General features: G+C 40.7%; 1 protein-coding gene across 5 annotated transcripts in view; it reads left to right on the forward strand.

Moving 5' to 3' along the window:
* The window catches only part of PLEKHM3 (pleckstrin homology domain containing M3), a 168184-nt gene that overhangs the window by 19065 nt on the left and 130580 nt on the right, over nt 1-18539 (forward strand). For all 5 annotated transcript variants that reach the window (XR_005837584.1, XM_008687434.2, XM_040641349.1 and 2 more), the window contains exon 2: nt 2428-3348. Coding sequence is in view for 4 of the 5 variants with exons in the window: in XM_008687434.2 (XP_008685656.1) it covers nt 2751-3348 (598 nt within the window). In the remaining variant the exon portion in view is untranslated. The remainder of the gene's footprint in view (nt 1-2427; nt 3349-18539) is intronic.

The raw sequence follows: 18539 nt of genomic DNA on the forward strand, positions 1-18539 counted from the left end.
AAAGTCATATAATAAACTTGAAAATCCCTTGCTAATCAAAAAGTAATTTACTCTTTCTAATTTGTTCCTAGCCATTCAGGCAAATACCTTCTAAATTTTTTAGGTTCAACTCAAAGGGCACCTTATTTTTGAAGACTTTGCTAATGCATACAAACGTATCGATGTGATCTCATAATCTCTTGGCCTCAGTGTCCCCTTCTGTGAAAGGTTGGCTTTGGAAGGATGACTTCGAAGTTCCATTCCTTGTCTAACAGTCTATGGTTTTAGGATGTGTGGGGTAACAGTGTTCCACAAGCTGGCAGTGATGGCCATCAATGGTTATATGCTTCTAACCAGCCTATGCATACCTAAACAGAGCACAAAGAGTATATTTCTAGACATTTTGATTTAAAATAAGAAAGAAAGAATCACTTTGAAGGTATTTATTCTCTCTTTCTAGTATGATTACAGACTGAACTTTAAGCACTAGGTAAGGAAAGGAATATGAGTAATATAATCTTAGATGAATAACTGCTCTGCGCCTTAGTGCCTCTTCTGTAAAATGGGATACATGTTAAAAACAAAAACAAAAACAAAATTTGAGTGAGTAAACTTGAAGATGGGTTTGGCTGTATTCAACAATTCATGAATCAGGTGACATCCCATCTAGTAAATAGAAGGCTCTACTAAATGGAAGTCTTTTATAGGCAGAAGGGGTGGAAGCAAGATCACCTTCCTTTGGGGGAAGGGCAGGGATCTATGGAGCAGATAACCTCAGTAGCCCTGATCAGGTAATTCCAGATTTACTGCTCAAAGGTCACATTCCTGGGAAAGACTGAAAGTACTGAGTCTGAGATTAGGTATTAAGTCTTGATTTGCTGATGTGGGGCTCTGCATAAGAGACTCCATTTTGGGCCCATTATTTATTTTTTTAATAAATACTTACACTTTATTATGTTCATTTGAAATTTTAGTAAAGAAGGAACTAAAGGTTTTACGATTTATTACGTATTTCTTTTTCATAGACTCTGGTGTAGAAGATGAAACTAAAAATCCCATGTTTCAAAATTACAGAAGTAGTGAAACCCTGTTGCACAGCTCAAGAGGCTCAGGACTTAACTGTAAACAAAGGAAAAGAAACCCTGTTTGCAACTATTATAACTGATGTTTAGCTCTAAAGTCAATCAGTGCCTTTCTGCATAAGGGCTAACATAATAAGTATCAAAATATAAAATGTAGACAAATTCATAGTCATTATCACTTCGCAAGAGGTTAACCACAGAGTTCCTTTGAACTGCAAACCTCTTGACACATATTAAAATAAAGGGCTAAATATACTAGTTTAATTTACATATATTAAGCAATGTGGATTGGTACTGTTGGTTTAAATGTAATGGTTAATGGCTTAAGTGCTAAAAATGATTTTAATGAACCACAAAATCGTGCAGTTTTAAACAAAAAGCACATCTATGAACCTTTGCTGGAACATACAGAGGTTGCTAATTGCCTAATTTTATCTACTTCTAAGTAGTTAAGGGCAAAAAGCCCCTTGCATAGTTGTTTTGTTTGTTCATTTTTTGGGTACAAGTACAAAGGTCTATGTGACTGTTGAGCACATGAAATGTAATAGTGTGACTGAGAAACTTTATTTGATTTTTATTGTAAATTGAAATTGAAACAGTCGTATATGGCTAGTGTCTACCATATTGGACAGCATCACTGTCAAGATCTGTGCTAATTAGACCTTGGAGATCTAGCCTTTCCCAGAGATAATAAGTTAGTGCTCACGAAGGTTATTTTCTTCCCAGCCCTGAGGCTGGACCTGTACTCCTAGGCCAATCCTCAAAACCTCTGGGAATATGGAGCCTGAAGCCTTTTTTTCAAGCTGACTGGAGGCATTCTGAAGTCCAGAGGCATTCGTTAGGTATTACATAATCCAAGCCTGGGAAGCACAAACACAATAACATTGGGTTTAATCAAAGGGCAGAGCTTCCGTGGCTACTTCCCCCTTGCGCTTTTTAGCCTGACAAACCATCAGCGCTTTCAAAGTTTGTGAAAGGACTCATGTATTTGTGACTTTTAGACTGATTATGATGTAGGCCCAGACACAGAATTCCTAGTCTCTTTGCTTATTATTTTAGGTTAACATATCACAGAGATTTGCCAGGACAATCTTTTCACAACTGCTCTCAAAGGCTTTTCTGTATGAGTAAAAGCTGTTGACCTTAATTCCCCTTATCAAGTGTTCCACCCTGCTCTGTGTAGGTTCTAACACAAAGCTGGCAGTGATGTGTACTCTTGACAGTGGAGCTTCTGTGTGGGTGTTGTCCACCTCGGGGCATGTCTAGCATAGAAGAGATGTAAAGATGGGGAAGTTGTTGGGCGGATTCGTGTACTATAGAATACAGTGAACCATGTGTCAATGTTGTGCTGTTTCTTTTCTTCCAGGAAATTAAGGATTGCCTGGTGTTGCTTTGACAAGCACTTCCTGTTATCTTTACCGAGATCTCCATGAAGAATAATCTCAAAGGAGCATTTGTCTTCCCATACCTCTGCTAATGGCCATTAGCTGCTAGCAAATGCTTTTAATGACTGAAAAAACATCAACTATCCTTGTGCTTGGCCTGCTCTAGGCAGTCAAATGAAGGTTTCTTTCAGTTGTTTCCAGAACTCTATTGCTGAAGCGCACCTCTCTCTGTTGGGTAAATGAATGTTCATGAAGCCCTTTCCTGAACCAGCTGAGGAGCCTTAGGCCTCTTGGAGCCTGTGACATGGAAGCTTTGGAAGTGGATGATATCAGCCCGGCCTTGGAAGTTACTGAGGATTTCTTTAGTACTTTTGATAGTAAGCTAGAAAAGGCTGTGCAGCAAGCTGAGGTTTATGGGATTCAGGAAGTCCCTGAATTGGTGGGGCACGAGGTACTCACTAACATAACAGACAATGGTGCTATCAGAAATGTTGCCTCCCTGGGCAAGGGGGGCCTGATTTGGGACCACTGTAAGAGCAGGCTCTTAGAAACCAAAGCTCAAAATGTCTTCCCTGCCAAAGAACAGTTTATGGTTCAGAAAGGGACAGCCCCGGATAATCTTTCCTGGATGGAACAAAAGGAAGCATCAACCTTTAACTTTTTCAACATCTGTCAGCGTCGGAGGGACAGGCCTCGCTCTGTCAATGACTTATTGGATGAGACCTCTACTTTCAAGCCAGGGCATGCTCGGTCAAGGTCAGATATTACCCAGGTGGACTGGAGGCTAGTCCTCCAAACCATGCCTCTGCAGCAGCAGCCGTGTCTTCGGGGCCCTCATTTCACCAGGCCGGCTTTTCTGTCGTCCTCACCAAATAAGGTCGAAGATGCTCAAGGGAATACTGGTATGTTTTTATATCTGTCTGCTATTGAACAATTGTTGACTTTCCTTTGTCTCTCTTACATTTATCTCAGGAGAAGTGTACTGTCCAATGTCCTTGTCCAGTTTTGCTTACTTAAGCTCCCTCTCCCATTTGCTTTCACACTTTACCTCAAGCCTCAGTCTTGGTGTCATCATACGATGTGCTGAGTGAAAAGATGACCACAGTTAATTCTCCCTTTCTACTCTTGTGTATTAGCATCTGCACATGGTCATAATTCATGTAGTATTTGCCTTCGTACAGAGTTCGACACTGCTTGTTCACATCAGTAGGTGTTCATCCGATCACACACTGGGCATAGGCTTGTGAAGCTATGAAGCATTTAAAGATGTGGAAAGACTCCATCCCTGGCTTAAAGAACTTCTCACTTAAGCCGAGGGGATCAGACACTGACAAACACTCAAGAAGGCACCCAGAGTGAGAGGAAGTAGAAGTCAACTGAAATATTTGTGAGGGAGCTTTTGTTTTACTTTATATTGTTGGGATTTCTTTCAATGAGCAAGTGACAGTGGCTGTGAGAGGACAGAGGAAGGAAGAAGACACTGTGTTGGGTTTGTTAGGAAGGGCTTATGAGAGTCTATGGAGTTTCAGCTGGACCATGAAAGACAGTAAGATGAGAAGGGGGTTGCAGTAGAGGACACTTGGTCAGGATTGCAGTGGAAACCAAGGTAAGGAGATGAGAGGTACAGGGGGGAACAGAGGATCCCGTGGAGGCTAGTGGGAGGAAAAGGTGGGAGAGGTTGGTTCAGACCTCATGGTGTGGGACCCTGAATTTCTTTTTTCCTCATACTTCATGCACATACATATGCACATGAATTCTGTGAGGTGTGACAAACCATCTCTTCTTTTCTCCCAGCATTTTCTTTTAGATATCTTAAACATTTAATAATATTACTATTGTTAATTATATTTGAAAGTCATCGGGGCACCTGGGTGGCTCAGTTGGTTAAACATCTGCTTTGGCTCAGGTCATGATCTGAGGATCCTGGGATCGAGCCCTTCATTGGGCTCCCTGCTCAGGGGGGATCTGCTTCTCCCTCTCCCCCTGCTCTTCCCTCACACTTGTGTGCACTCTCTGTCTCTCTCTCTCTCAAATAAGTAAATAAAATCTTTAAAAAATAATAAAAATAAATAAATTTGAAACTCATCAGTGAGAATCAAAGTGACACTACCGATCACTCCTACTTTCCTCTCACGTAGTCTCTTTTGTAAAAGGGCCTCACAGTAAGTTTTTCTTAAATTGGCCTTCCCAAAGTGTGCTTTCCCGTATTATGAATGGGTTTGTTAGTGGGAAGTAAACCATTCATTCCCTCTCTCACACTGATTTGTGATCAGCTGTTTACTGTCTTCTACTGGTCATTGAGAAAGGGACTGTTTCTTACTCATTGTCTTATCCTCAGTACCTAACATGGTGCTCTGCACATGGTTTATGCTCAAAAAAATTGTTTAAAATGTGAAATGAATGTAATTCTGATGAGCTGATAAATTAACAACAATAACTTCTTTAGCCAGTTTGCATTTTTCTAGAAAAAAACTCTACCCTCTTTTCTGAGGGCCTCACACCATCATCTAGCATTTCATACCTTGCACATCCCCTCTGTGAAGCTCTTTAGCAGCAGTGAAAAATGAAGATTTGCTTTCATTTCAAAGGCTGCCCTGCACTATCCTTGTGATAAGAGAAAATCAAAAAGATATGGCTTATAAAGATATGGCCCCTCATGTTGGCAGAATGTTGCCCTGGCCTTGGGGGAGTGTCCAGATACCTCTCAGACTCCTGGGTTGTCTAGGTACAGTTAGGATTCCCCTTCGTGGCAGACTCTGACTGCTGCTGGGTGAGCACAAAGCCTGATGCAATAATTAGGCTTTGCCCTTCAGTCTTTCTGAAGTTGGCCATCATTCAAAGTAATTTTGAAGTAATTTTGCATAACTCCTCAACTCTTCCCTATTTTCTGATAGTGTTTCTTTAAAGAAGATGATTGCTTTGGATTTGAGGATCATTTCTTTTGTAGATTCTTGGTTGGGATGTATGAGAGCAGAATACATCAAACAGACTAACAGCCTGCTTGTCACTATCAGAGCCAACACCTGAGCACCCAGTTTGTTTGTCCTCAGAGTTAGACAGCCCAGTCAGGAAGAGGAGGGGGAAATGGTGGTAGTAACAAACAGTGTGCACTGATTATTTTAAGTTCCTTTCAAGTAGCAGCTTCTTTAATTCACGTAATGCTCCTGTGATACAGATATTGAGAATGGTGAAACCTGAGGCACAGAGAGGTTAAGTAATATGCTTAGAGTCCCATAGCTGGTACTAAGTGGATCCTGGATTTGAACTTGGGCTGTCTCTCTCGAGTTCACACTCTTAACCACTAAGCTGGAGCTGTACCCTTACCTTGGAAGCCAATAGTTCTCAGTCTCCAGAACCCTCTACTTTGAAAGCCTTATTAGCAGTCAGGCCCTGTGGGTGTAGAGGTTGGGAAGTGGTGTGGAAGAGACAGACCTGGATGATGTTCATCGAACTAAAGTTAATCCCTCAGGAGATCACCGGCGAGGAAAAACTGAGACACACAAAGTGGGCTAGCTAAGCAAGGATTATTTTTTGCATTTAACATATTCACTGAAATGCATGGATAGTGCAGAGCTGGCCACAGTTCTTTAGGGGACCAGTGAGTTCACGGAAGGAAGACTGTAACTTTGCCCTTCATACTCTTGAATGCTGGCTGTATAGAAGAGCTTAAGTGAACTGACCCCATGGGTTTGTAACTAGGAAAGAGGGCTTCGGGGTTTTGTTCATCTTCAGCTGCCTTTTCAGTCTTACTTAGAAGCCTATGAATGAATGTGTTCTAGAAATGTTATTGCCTCAGCAGAGACAGACCTAGGACAGACTTCTTACAAGGGAATGTTGCCAGTGATAAGTAGATGAAGGATGCAGTCGGTGGGTCCTACCAGGTTGGTGGAGTGTGGCTTGAATCCAACCTAGTTAGGACTATCTGAGCGTCGGATAGTAATGTTGAAAAGTTGAGGTCATAAATACCGGGAAGCACTAAATCTAAGGCAAGATGGAAACAGAGACAAGCTTTAGCGAACTTAAATTGACAAAGTTGGGAGGCATTTAAAGTGTATGTTGTAATGATTTGATAGACATGGACATTGCGGAAGGATTCCCCCGTCTAGTTAGTTAGCACATCCATCACTGCACATCAAACACAGTTGTTTCTAAAAATTCTCAAGACAGGTAGTGGAGACAAAGCTTCCTCATGGTCAGCTCCTTTCCCTGGTGCCGTGCCCTGGGCAGACTGTAGCAAGGTGTGGCAGGGAACTAGCCCTGACTGAAGGTGCTAATCCTCCCGCCAGAATGGATCATTGCTAATCTTAGTTCTGTACAGACATGCTCTTGGACCAATATCTGTACTTAACCCTTTCCCCTTTATATCACTGTCATCCTGTTCTTGTTCAGTGAGTAATAATACAGCCGTAGGGAGCAGGCCATTTCCCATGAGATCGGAAAACAGGGTCCTAACATCATAGAATTATAATCCAGATGTAAATATGAATTAAGGTAAGAACATAAAAAGTCATATGAACATGTGGACCCTAGGTATGTTTTCAATATGAAAAATAGATCACACATACACACATACTTACACCTATAAACGTATACACATAGTAGAGGAAGGTGGGGGGTGTGGAAAAAACACTCAATTAGGACTCACTGTGTAGGTTTGGAAAAATCACTCGTCTGTTGGTTTTGATTTAAAAACCTAGTGAAGCAGGTTAAATTGTCTCTAAGATCCTCCCATATCTAAATTGTATCATTTTAGGATATATTTGAACTGACCCTGACTCGTGGTTGTATGGGAGCTAATTAACTATAGTCAGATCGGTAAATCGGTAATGGAAGGTCGTCATGGAAATATGGCTATGGTTGAAATTATTTAACACAGAAGAATTTCTGTGTGCCTTGTAACTAACTCTACTTTTGGGTGAACTGCTGTGGTTGCAATATTTTAAATCCTTTTTGTTTTTTTTTTTAAAGAAATCCTTTGCTTTAGCTACAGAGCTCTGAAACTCAACAGACTGCCAGAATCTGACTTCCTTCTCCCTCCCTGACTGTGTTCACATTTTCATCTGCTTGGCAAGGGCAGTGGTCAACTGGGCTTTTGTTTCAGTTGGATTCACTCTCTGGTGACCTGGTACCATTTCTATGCCTGTATCTTCTTGTTCTAAGTACTCTAGGAGAAGGTCTCAAGCAGAGATTTTCTTTAGAGCTAGAAAGACCATGACAGTATGGTTTCTTTATCTTGAGTTTTATGTTACTCTGTCCTTTTTCCCCATCTTTCACTTAAAAAAAAAAAAAAAAGCCAAATTTGGGACTTACACTAAAATGACTGCTTTTTCAATATGATGTTTCTCAAAAGCCTTGGAGCCAATAGAGGTGGGAATATTCCTGTGGGCTTAGAACAAGTGAGGTCACCAGGACATGGTCTCTTGCTGAATTTATGATTCACCCTTCAGCAAGATTAGTCAGTACAAAGAAGTTGCTAAAATAGGTCACAGAAAGTTGATTTTATATGGCTGTATAGTTTCCACTAGTTATATTATTGAATGTTGGCCTTTGTCAGCTATTGGAAACCCAACACACCTCATTGACAGCCCATATCCTGATTCTAACATTTCTATATGAGAATTTTGAAAATGAAGTTTCTGATGTTTTTTGTGATTGCTGTGTTAATATAGTTTATCTTTCTTGGCTAAGGAGAACTGTAGTTACTAATTTCACAAACTGCTAGAGTTCTCTTCTTAAAACACAAATCTATTCATACGACTCTGTTCTCAAAAATGAATCATGGTTCCCCATTCTTTACAAAATCAAGTGTAAGTTTTATAAAGTATGTAGGTATCTTCCCAGCCTTATCACTCGCCCTATCTATCTATCATCTATCTATCTATCTATCTATCTATCTATCTATCTATCTATCTATCTATCTATCTATCTATCTATCTATCTATCTATCACCCTACCTATGTGCCATTTTTTAACGGGCCATGTCCTTTCAAGCTCCTGAGCCTTTGCTTATGCTTTCTCTTCTTCCGGAATACCTTCCCTGCCTTTTTCACTTCTCAGAATCCACCATTATCTTTCAAGGACCGATCTGAATGCCACGTCCTCCCTGAGACCTTTCTATATTTTTTTCAATTAAAATTCTTTTTTTTCTTTCACTGTATGTTTTCATAGCACATTTAATTCTGTGAATTATAGGTAATTGCTGGTATATCCATCTCCCACATTAGGTTGGAAGTTTTTTTATGCTACAAACCATATCATAGAAAACTTTGTATTGTACGAAGTATGATCTTATGCAAAATGTCTGACTGAATTTTATGTGTTGGTACTCAGAACATCAAGACAGTACCATTTTGTTTTGTTTGTTTTCCAGAACAGAAATGGCCTTCTTTCCGTTTTCCTTTCCTATAACTTAAGTTGAATGAAGTTTGTTATTAATACTATCAATAAGAGCTGTCATTTAATGAGAGTTAACTTTACGCTCAGCCCTGTGCTAAGATGTGTCTATTATTTAATATTCATAATAGTTTAATATGATAGATGATATCGTTCTGATTTTACAAATGAGGAAACTGAGTCTTAGGGAAGTTGACCTCACCCAAGGCCATGCAGTAGTATGTGGCGAGGCTAGGATTCCAAGCCAGACCTGACATTAGAGGCCCCATGTAATTACTCAATAATGCTGTCTCTCAAGCCTGAGGAAGTTTAGGTCATTCCCTCCACCACAAATAAACATGGTATGATCTAGATTCCAGGTTTGGAGGTTAGAGTTCTACTCTCAACTTGCACACTTTGTGATATAATCTTGGCCAAGTCATTTTGCTTCCTGGGATCTCTTTCCAAATCTGTTAAATTAGTTAAGAATATTTTCAGTTACTGGCATACCCAACTAAAAGTGGCATAAATAATAAGGCCATTTATCATCTTCCGTTTTTACCCATCTCACAGGTAGCTATGGAGCACTTAGTGAATATCTAAGCACTATATGCAGTAAACACTGAAGAAGTCCAGATGTAGGTGGTGCCAGGGTCATCAAAGATCCAGGCACTTTGCATCTTTCTGCTCTGCTTCTCAGTATACTGGTAATGTCTCTCCTTTCCCTTCATTGGTCCAAGACAATTACGGCAGTCATTTTCTTATATATCAGTAGCCAAATTCAGAAAGGAAAAGTAGAGCACCTCCTCTGGGTGCTAGAGTCACATGCTTGCCCCTAAAGCAGTGTCTGGCAAAGGAAAATAGCATTTCTGTGATTCGATTAAACAAATCTTGCTTCTTTCCGTGGGGCAAGGGAGAGGACATCTCCTCTGAACATCTGTCACCATACCTGAACAAGATTAGGGTTCTGTTGGTAAAGCAGCGGGAGGATTAGTTATTTAGTTAAGCAACTGACAAGTTCTACCTCAGATGGGACTGGGCTGAAGAGATTTCTAGTCCCTTCTGACTAAGTTTCTATGATTCTAGTATGTTACCCAAAGATACTATAATGGAATGTCATTTAACTTAAAATCTGCTTGCCTGAGTATGGGAGATTCTTTTATACTAAATTCCTATAGATTAGGGAAACAGAGTGAAAAGCCCACCATGGCAATGAATGAGCATAGCTTGAAAGTTGGTTTGGAATTGTTTTCTGGGTCACAAAGTTCTTAAAGATTAGGGATTACCCTTGTCACAGAAGGCAGAAAGCCTCTGCATTTAAGAAGTTGGGTCTGCGATCTCCTAGTGGGGTTCACACTTAGAAGTGAAATTGACCAGGACTGTATGGACTAATGCTCTATTACTGTTGCCCATAGCAAAGAACTTCGGTGGAAAAGATCCCTAAGTTGGTATGTCTGTCTAGCTAATATGTAGCCAAATAAGTGACAGGTCTATTCCTACTAGAGCCTGCACAGATAATTTGTCTTTCCCCCTAGGTTTATTATGAAGGGAGAGCAAATGGGATAGTCTCCTTTACCCACAAAGAAAGGTCTCCAAAGTAGCTCTCAGAAAAGACCTTACTTGAGCCTATTTCATTTCTATCAGAAACGTTTGTTAACAAGTATCTGTGAGCCATCGCTGAGTGTTGGCCTGTGGAGCATATTTCAGATGTTCAAGACACAGTCTGTCTTTGGTTCCTGTAGCACTATTTTCTTCATATTCTTTGCAATAGACCTTTGTGGCAGTCTCATGATTAATGCGGATCCTGTTAATGTCACTTCTCTTGTGTGCCTCTAATGAGGAGAACACAACCTAAAATTATTTAAAACTTTTCCCCCTAGTTTCTGGCTTAAGTACAGTTGGATACTATAACATGAAACAAATAGACTTGAAAGACTGTGTTTTGTTAATTAGGAATATAAAGAAAAGAGACACGATTGTAATCTAGACTGTCAGAGGGGTCTTCATTAAGGAAAGGACACTTCAGCTGTGCTTTGAGTGTTGAGCACAAGACCAATGTGGAGGTGAACACAACATATGTGTCGGATGGCCGGGAGGCCAAGCTGGACAGGGCTGCATTTTTGAGAGTTGTAGTATGAGGTCATGGAGGACCTTCAAAGCCAAACAAATAGACTTAATGTGATATGTTTAGCAAAGAAGCACTTGAAAATTACTTGAAAGTCAAAATTAAAAGCGTATTTTATAAAAAGTATGCAAGTCGACAGGGTTGAGGGGTAGTGGGGGTAGGTTCTAGGGAACCTCCTCTCCTTAGCTTTTGTGTCTGTGTAAAGGGATATCAGTTAGACTAAAACTCTTGGCCTCTTTTCTTCCCTTTGCACACTCCACCCCCAGGGAGGAGCAACTTATGGGCAAGTTTAGGGGAGGAACTGGGTGTGTATAACTCAGCCTGTCTCACAGGAAGCACTAATTCTGGTCTGTTCTTCCAAACCTGTTCCTCCTTCCATCAGCCTTTCATGGGCAGTCCTCCAGGAGGGGAAGCATGTGGTGATCAGTACTACTTGTGACTCAGATCTAAATATGTCTAGTCCTAGGGGTCAGACTGGTAGGAGGACTCCTAAGCTGTGTCCTCCAACTGGCTGATGTTTTGATCTCCATGTGTCTGATAATGTCCGTCAATCTCAATTGGTTTAAAACTTGGGTGAGTAAAGGGGTGCTATTTATTGGTTCCCTTCAGCCTCCCCCCCAATATAGGATGTATTGATAGATGGAAAGAATGGAAGGGATTGAAACTGATTAGAAGATTCTGCCAGTTATCATGCTGTGAAGTGATAAGGTCTAAACTTAGGGTGGCTGTGGCCAAAGAGAAAGTGGGACTTGTGAAAAGAAAAAGAAGGGCTCTAATTGGGCCATAGATCTGTGGACAGGATCTGTGTCTGATTCATTTGGTGTCCACAGATTCTGGCAGAGTCCTTTGTACAAATATTCAACAAATATTTGTGGAGATAGCGACCGAGTATCCAGGGATGAGGGAGACATCCAAGTCCCTGCCCTCAAGGAGAAGGAGAGAGTTCTTTGAAGGACATAAAGCAAGGTGTAAGATAGAAAGGGGGCTCTTGAAGGTGGTAAAGGATGGCCTCACTGAGGATGGCACCCTTGAGGGGAGAAACTGAGGGAGGCACGTAAGTCAGTGCAGCTGGGGAGAGAAGTTCCAAGTGGAGGATATAACAATGTCAGAGTTCCTGTGGCTAGGATGCACTCAACTTGCTCACAGAACATAAGAGAATGTGGCTGAAATGAGAGAAGGGATGTGAGATGATGTGAGATGAGGTCAGAGCAGTAGTCAGAAGCCAGATTGTGTGGAACAGGACGTGGAGGCCATGTGAGAATTTGGCCCCTGAAGGAAGGAGACAGATTGAGCCGGATGAGAGGTAGGAGCAAGTGAATGCTTTTTTAATAGATACAACGAACCTTAGGGTATTGGAAGACAGGAGGAAAAGAGATTAGTGGAGGGATAATATTAAGATGTTGCAGAGGAAGAGATTCTGAAGAAGTGGAAAGGAATTAGGCACGGAGTTGAGGTGGTAGGGTTAGCTTTAACAAGGAGGCAAGAGGATTCTTTCGAGACCAGATGACCAAAATAAGAAACATCTGTTGAATACTCACGATGTATCAGGCATTGTTGTAAGAGCTACTCATTTCTTTCTCACAAGAGTAGTGAGGTAGGTGCTATTATTATAGCCCGTCTCAAAGATGACAGAACTGAGACTCGGGTTAAGTTATTTGCCCATGGTCACACAGCCAGTAAGGGCAGAATTATGATTTCAGTTTAGGCTCATTGGCTCCAGCACCTATGGCCTTAACCACTGTGCTCGGTCAGGGCACTGGTTAGTGTAGCGTTGACATGAAGCCAAGCATAGTGTATGTGAAGGAGCTCCCTGCAGTGTACAAAATGAGGCAGTGGGATTAGGTGTTTGGGAAAAGTAAAGGAAGTTTGGAAAGATTGTTGTGGGGATTGTGTTTGGGATCCACTGAAAAGAATAAAAGAATGAATTGTCAGGACTAAAGATACGATAGAAATTGAGCAGCATGAGTCTCTGTTTGACTGGTGCTATGGTCTGAATATTTGTGCCACTCCTAAAATTCATATGTTGAACTGTCTCCTCAATTGATGATATTAGGAGATGTGGCCTTTGGGGGTTCATGGGTCATGAGGGTAGAGACCTCATGAATGGTATTAGTGCTCTTATTTACAAGCGAGCCAAAAGAGCCGCCTAGCCCCTTCCACCACAGAAGAAATGTAATGTGTCTGCCAAACTTTAAAGGCAATCCTTTCAGGCTTGTGTTCCACTGTTTTTTTTTTGTTGTTGTTTTTTGTTTTTTTTTTAAGATTTTTTAAAATTTATTTGACAGAGAGAGAGACAGCCAGCAAGAGAGGGAACACAGGCGGGGGTGGGAGAGGAAGAAGCAGGCTCCCAGCGGAGGAGCCTGATGTGGGGCTGGATCCCAGAACTCTGGGATCACGCCCTGAGCTGAAGGCAGATGCTTAACGACTGAGCCACCCAGGCGCCCCTACCCTGAAGTGTTAAGATTGTTCTCCATTCATTCTCCACTTTGGCTTCCTTTCACATTTATTAATCTTGTAATAAGAATTTAAATGTTTCCTTTAAATTTGCCTAGATAACTTTGATTTGGAATATCGGCACCACATTGGGCTTTTGAATTCTTTGAAAACACTAAAACGTTGCTCTTTGTCTTTCATTCTAACCATTGCCAGATCTTTGGAATCCTCTTCTTATGACTTCATTCATTGTGCTGACTCAGGCAGTCCAGATTTTCTTGGTAAACTAGATTACCTAAATGTTTCTTTCATTTATTGTGATCTGGGATATAGTGGTTTTTAAAAAGATAAAATTGCATAAAATAATAAAAATGAAAGTACCTAATGTTTAATAGTTATATAATTATATAAGTATATATAACTAATTATTATTTATATTATGACATATATATCATGTCTGAGGGCTTCATATCAAACAGTATATAGTCTGGACAATAGGATTCTGGGTGCTGGGGTATGTAGGCAGAAACTTTTTGTTGTTGCTTTTTACATTTCTTTCTGATTTTTTGAATAATTTTATTTCATAATACATATGTGATAAATGTGAAATAGTATCTGAAATTTAAGTCATCAGAGTAGTGTAGCCATAGAACCTTGGGGGTTCAGAGGACAACAGTTGTTTTCAACTAGAGGGGATGAAAAAGGTCTTCAAGAATAGGTAAGATTTTGGGACGCCTGGGTGCCTCAGTCGATTAAGTGTCTGCCTTCGGCTCAGATCATGATCGGTCCTGGGATCGAGTCCCACATGGCCTCCCTGCTCAGTGGAGAGCCTGCTGCTCCCTCTGCTTATTTCTCTCTCTCAGAAATAAATAAAATCTAAAATAAAAAAAAAATAGGTAAGATTTTGTACTAGTCCTCATGTGGGAAAAACATGCACAAGTAGAGGTGAGGGGAGATTTAGACAGGGAGGTCAGTGAAAGAACATGCATGAAGGTTGGAAGGGGTGAGTGCTAGAAACAGCATCAGGTCACCTGGCTGGAATACGTGGGAGTGGAGAAAAGTGCCTGCATTATGTGAAAGGTCGCTGGGGAAAGTTACAGTGGAGGAATCAGACTAACATCTTCTGAACCTCCTAATCAATCTTAACGCCCCTAGAAGTGGGACAACCACCTGTGGCATATTCTTGCCAAAAAAAAAAAAAAAAAAAAAGTAAATAAATGTCAAGATCTAAATAGCAGTTGACAGAAAACATGGGAAACAGAGGAACATTTAAACAATACGATGAGGTTATACTTGGCCAACTCCAGAATGTGAGAAGTACTACAGGACAAATGAACTCATTTCTTCAGTAAATACGTGGCATGAAAAAAAGAAGGAGAAAGAACTGTTATAGATTTAAAGAGATTTAAAAGATGTATCAGCCAAATCAATGTGTGAACCTAAGCTGAGCAAACCATCTGTATAAAGGAATTTGTTGAGACAATCTGGGAAAATCAGATACAGACTAGGTATTAGATGAGGATTATTCACGTTGTTGGGTGCGAAAATGGGGTATGTGTGTGCGTGTGTGTGTGTGTGTGTGTGTGTATTGAAGTTTTATCTGTCAGATTAGTGATACCCCCTGAAGTATTTACAGTAAAAATGATAAAATGTTAGCAATCTGCTTTCAAATATTGTAGCCAAAACAACCAACAAAAAGCCAGAGTTGGGGAGGGGCGGGAGATATGAAACAAGGATAACAGAAATTTGATTTTCGAAGCTGAAGGATGGGTCCCTGGTTGTTATTTTATGCTTCTACATGCTTTGGAGTGTGTTTGAAATTTTCCATAATGAAATGTCTTAAGGAGTTTGAACTTCACTGGGCGAGAGGGGCTGTGTGTGACCCTGGTAACAGTGTGAGAGATGGCCACTAGGAAGGAGGATTAGAGGTGGGAGCTCATTCTGCCTGGGAAACAAACTGAGGGCTTCAGAGGGGAGGGGGTGGGGGATTGGGATAGGCCGGTGATGGGTATTAAGGAGGGAACGTATTGCGTGGTGCACTGGGTGTTATACGCAAGTAATGAATCATGGAACTTTACATCAAAAACTAGGGATATACTGTATGGTGACTAACATAGTATAATAAAAAAATATTATTAAAAAAAATAAAGACCTGGATTAGGTCTTAAAGGTACAACTTTCCAGTCATAAAATAAAAAGTCATGGGATGTAATGTACAGCATGGCAGCTCTAGCATATTTGAAAGTTGCTAAGAGAATACATCTTAAAAGTTCTCATCACAAGAAAAAAATGTTTTGTGATTATGTATGCTGGCGGATGTTAACTAGACTTACTGTGGTGATCGTTTCACAATACATGCAAATATCGGATTATTACATCTGAATTGTACATCTGAAACTAATATAATGTTATCTGTCAATTATACCACAATAAAAAAAGCAAACCTTGATTAAGGCGGTGGCCATGAGAAAGGACACTTTTCTGAGAACAGGTAAAGGAAATAATAGCAAAAGAGGAACTCGGGCAGGTTGGCAGTACAGAAGTGAATCAGGAGCATGATGGAGAAAATCCCCTTCTTCCTCTTCAGTTAATAGCAGTCATTGTCCTTAAACCGCTGTGCTGGTAGGTACTGCAGGACGAAGAGAAGAGGAAGAAGGGGTTTTCACTGCGGAGGAACTGAACCAGGTCTTCGTACTAGCCAAAGTGGAAAGCAATGAAGAATTCGGGGTGGGTTGTTTTTTTTTTCCCCCCCTCTTTTTCACAAGGAATTACTCATGGTTTCAGTATGAAATTTTTGGGTATGGTGATTCATTTTGATCATCCTTTCCTATTTTATTGAGGAAATGGTGATAATCCTTGTCAGTGGTCCCATCTGAATCATTTATGGTATTAGTTAAGATAGATTTTATATTACTCATTCGTGAAATTGAACACTTTACAATACTGTGTGGGAGGTTAATTAAATGAGTTAAAATGATATGGTCTGGGGAAATAAAAGTTGAACTATAAATTAATGAAACCTTAGATTTAAATATATACCTTCTGATATGTCTGTAGCGCAAATTTTAAAAATAAACTTCAGGTAGAAACAGAAAGTAGCAGTTGTTCGAGACTAAAGCGAAATGGTCATTCTTCAGCCCTCTACAACTCAAAGACCATCGATACTTAACACAAAAAATATTAGTAAGGTCTGATATAAACAGACCCTCCAGAGAGGAATACACACCCCAGAGGATAGCTTTCTTGATCACATTTGCTCTCTTCTTGATTGTTCTTTTTCAAGAAATTAATGCTACAAACTGCAGCCTATAAATATGGGCTTCTTGTCTGTCTCAGTTTGATGTACCTATTTAGAGAGGGCTGAGCCAGGTGGGGGAAAAAATCTGGAAACACAATGCATTCTCTTATTCTGCAGCAAGAAAGTGAGGGGACTTTTGAGACACCCAGGCAGGACTTCTAACACAGTCCACCCAAGCTGGCATCTACCACCCTAGCTTGGACAGTCAGAAAGAGGTGAGTTATTAATCAGGTTTGCTGCTGGGTTGGGCCCAATTAAAGTAGAATTTCTAATTCATGCTTGCTATTGTAAAAAGCTCTCAGGGAGGAAAGAAACGAAGAGAAAAATTCCTAGCTAAAAGCAAGAAAGGTAGTTTTTATCTTACTCAGGGATGCGTAGCTGAGCCATTGGGTCACAGGACAGATGGGGTGGAGGGACACATGGTTATGAGTCTTATTATGGAAAAGATTGAACTACCATCAGCGCGTGATGGAAATGAGAGGGGGAGAGGTAGCAGCAGTGTCTCTAACAGCACTACCTCCCTTATTGCATTATCAGAAAAGATAGATAACTGAGAATAGGCGTCCATTATCTCTCTCTACAAAGGGATTAGTGTAGGTTGCAAGAAATTAATGGCTTTTGAGTTATCACAGAAATACTAATGAATGTCAGGACTGGAGATGTAAAGCAGGTAAAATTGGCTTTTCTCTGCCTCATTTCTCTCCTTTTCTCTTTTGGTTTGCTATTTTAAGATCTAGATCTGTGTTACCTCTTTTCTTTTTTTTTCTTCAGCCAAGATCAGAAATCAGACCCTTTGGGAGTGTGATTTGTCTTCTTTAGGGGATGACTCAATTCGTTTATGGTTGTCTCCAATGTGTGTTAGCAAAGAAATTAAGAAACAGAATGAAATGAAAATTTCAGAAATGAAAATCTCTACCAGGGAGGGGTGCCGCCTCTTGCATGGATGTCATTTTCACGCCGGTTAAAAGTGTCAGAAAGTCTCCCAAATGACAGTCTCCTTCTATTAAAGTACTAAACTTGCATACATTGCAGCTAAGCATTGATTAAAGATGGCACAACCAGATAAGCTTGTGAAACGGGAAGGGAAAGAAATTATACCTACTCTGGGCATTGTGCTAGGAGCTGTATTTCTCATTCAACAAGTACTTTTTAAGAGCCTGCTGTGTACTAGGCATTGCACTATGTGCTGTGATACTAGGGATGAAAAGACAGACATCTCCTCTGTCGCTAGTAGATCTTACAGTCCAGTGGGGAGGATAGACTTCTTTAAACACTTCATTTTATTTTATTTGTTCAGATATTTAAATACACTACTTTAATAAAGCCTGACTAGAACCCAGCAGAGACAAATTATAGGGATACCTGTTACTGACCCGGGGCTGTGTGTTTGTAGGTGAGGGATTGGGGGAGTCAGGACAGACTCTATTCCTGGAAGAGAGGGTGGCTAAGTGTGAAGGGTAAGTGTGTGGTAGTTGGGGGAGCAATGGGAGGGAGCACTGTAAGCAGTAGGAACAGTATAAGTACGCCCAGCCTCAGAGGTGAGATACAACTGGTATCTAAGCAGAGACCTGAAATGAGCTGGTTGAGTCAAGCCTGGGGAAGTGGTTATAAGACAGAAGGCTCATGCACTGGCCTTGAAGACTAATGGGGGTGTCTGAGAAACAGGAGTTTATCAGTAGCACACTTCATGCTCTGTTGCTCTGTCCTTTCCATTGACCCTTTCTGGCTTTCCTAACCCAAAGAAAGATGGGAGTATTAGCAAGGAGTTAGGTCAAGTGACAGGAGGAATGTTCTCTCTCATGTATTTGGTATTCTGTAGAATGTTACCTAGAAAACACGGAATCCTGAGGAAGTGCAGTTATTTC

This window comes from Ursus maritimus, unplaced genomic scaffold, assembly GCF_017311325.1.
Source record: "Ursus maritimus isolate PB19 unplaced genomic scaffold, ASM1731132v1 scaffold_1, whole genome shotgun sequence".
NCBI lineage: Eukaryota > Metazoa > Chordata > Mammalia > Carnivora > Ursidae > Ursus > Ursus maritimus.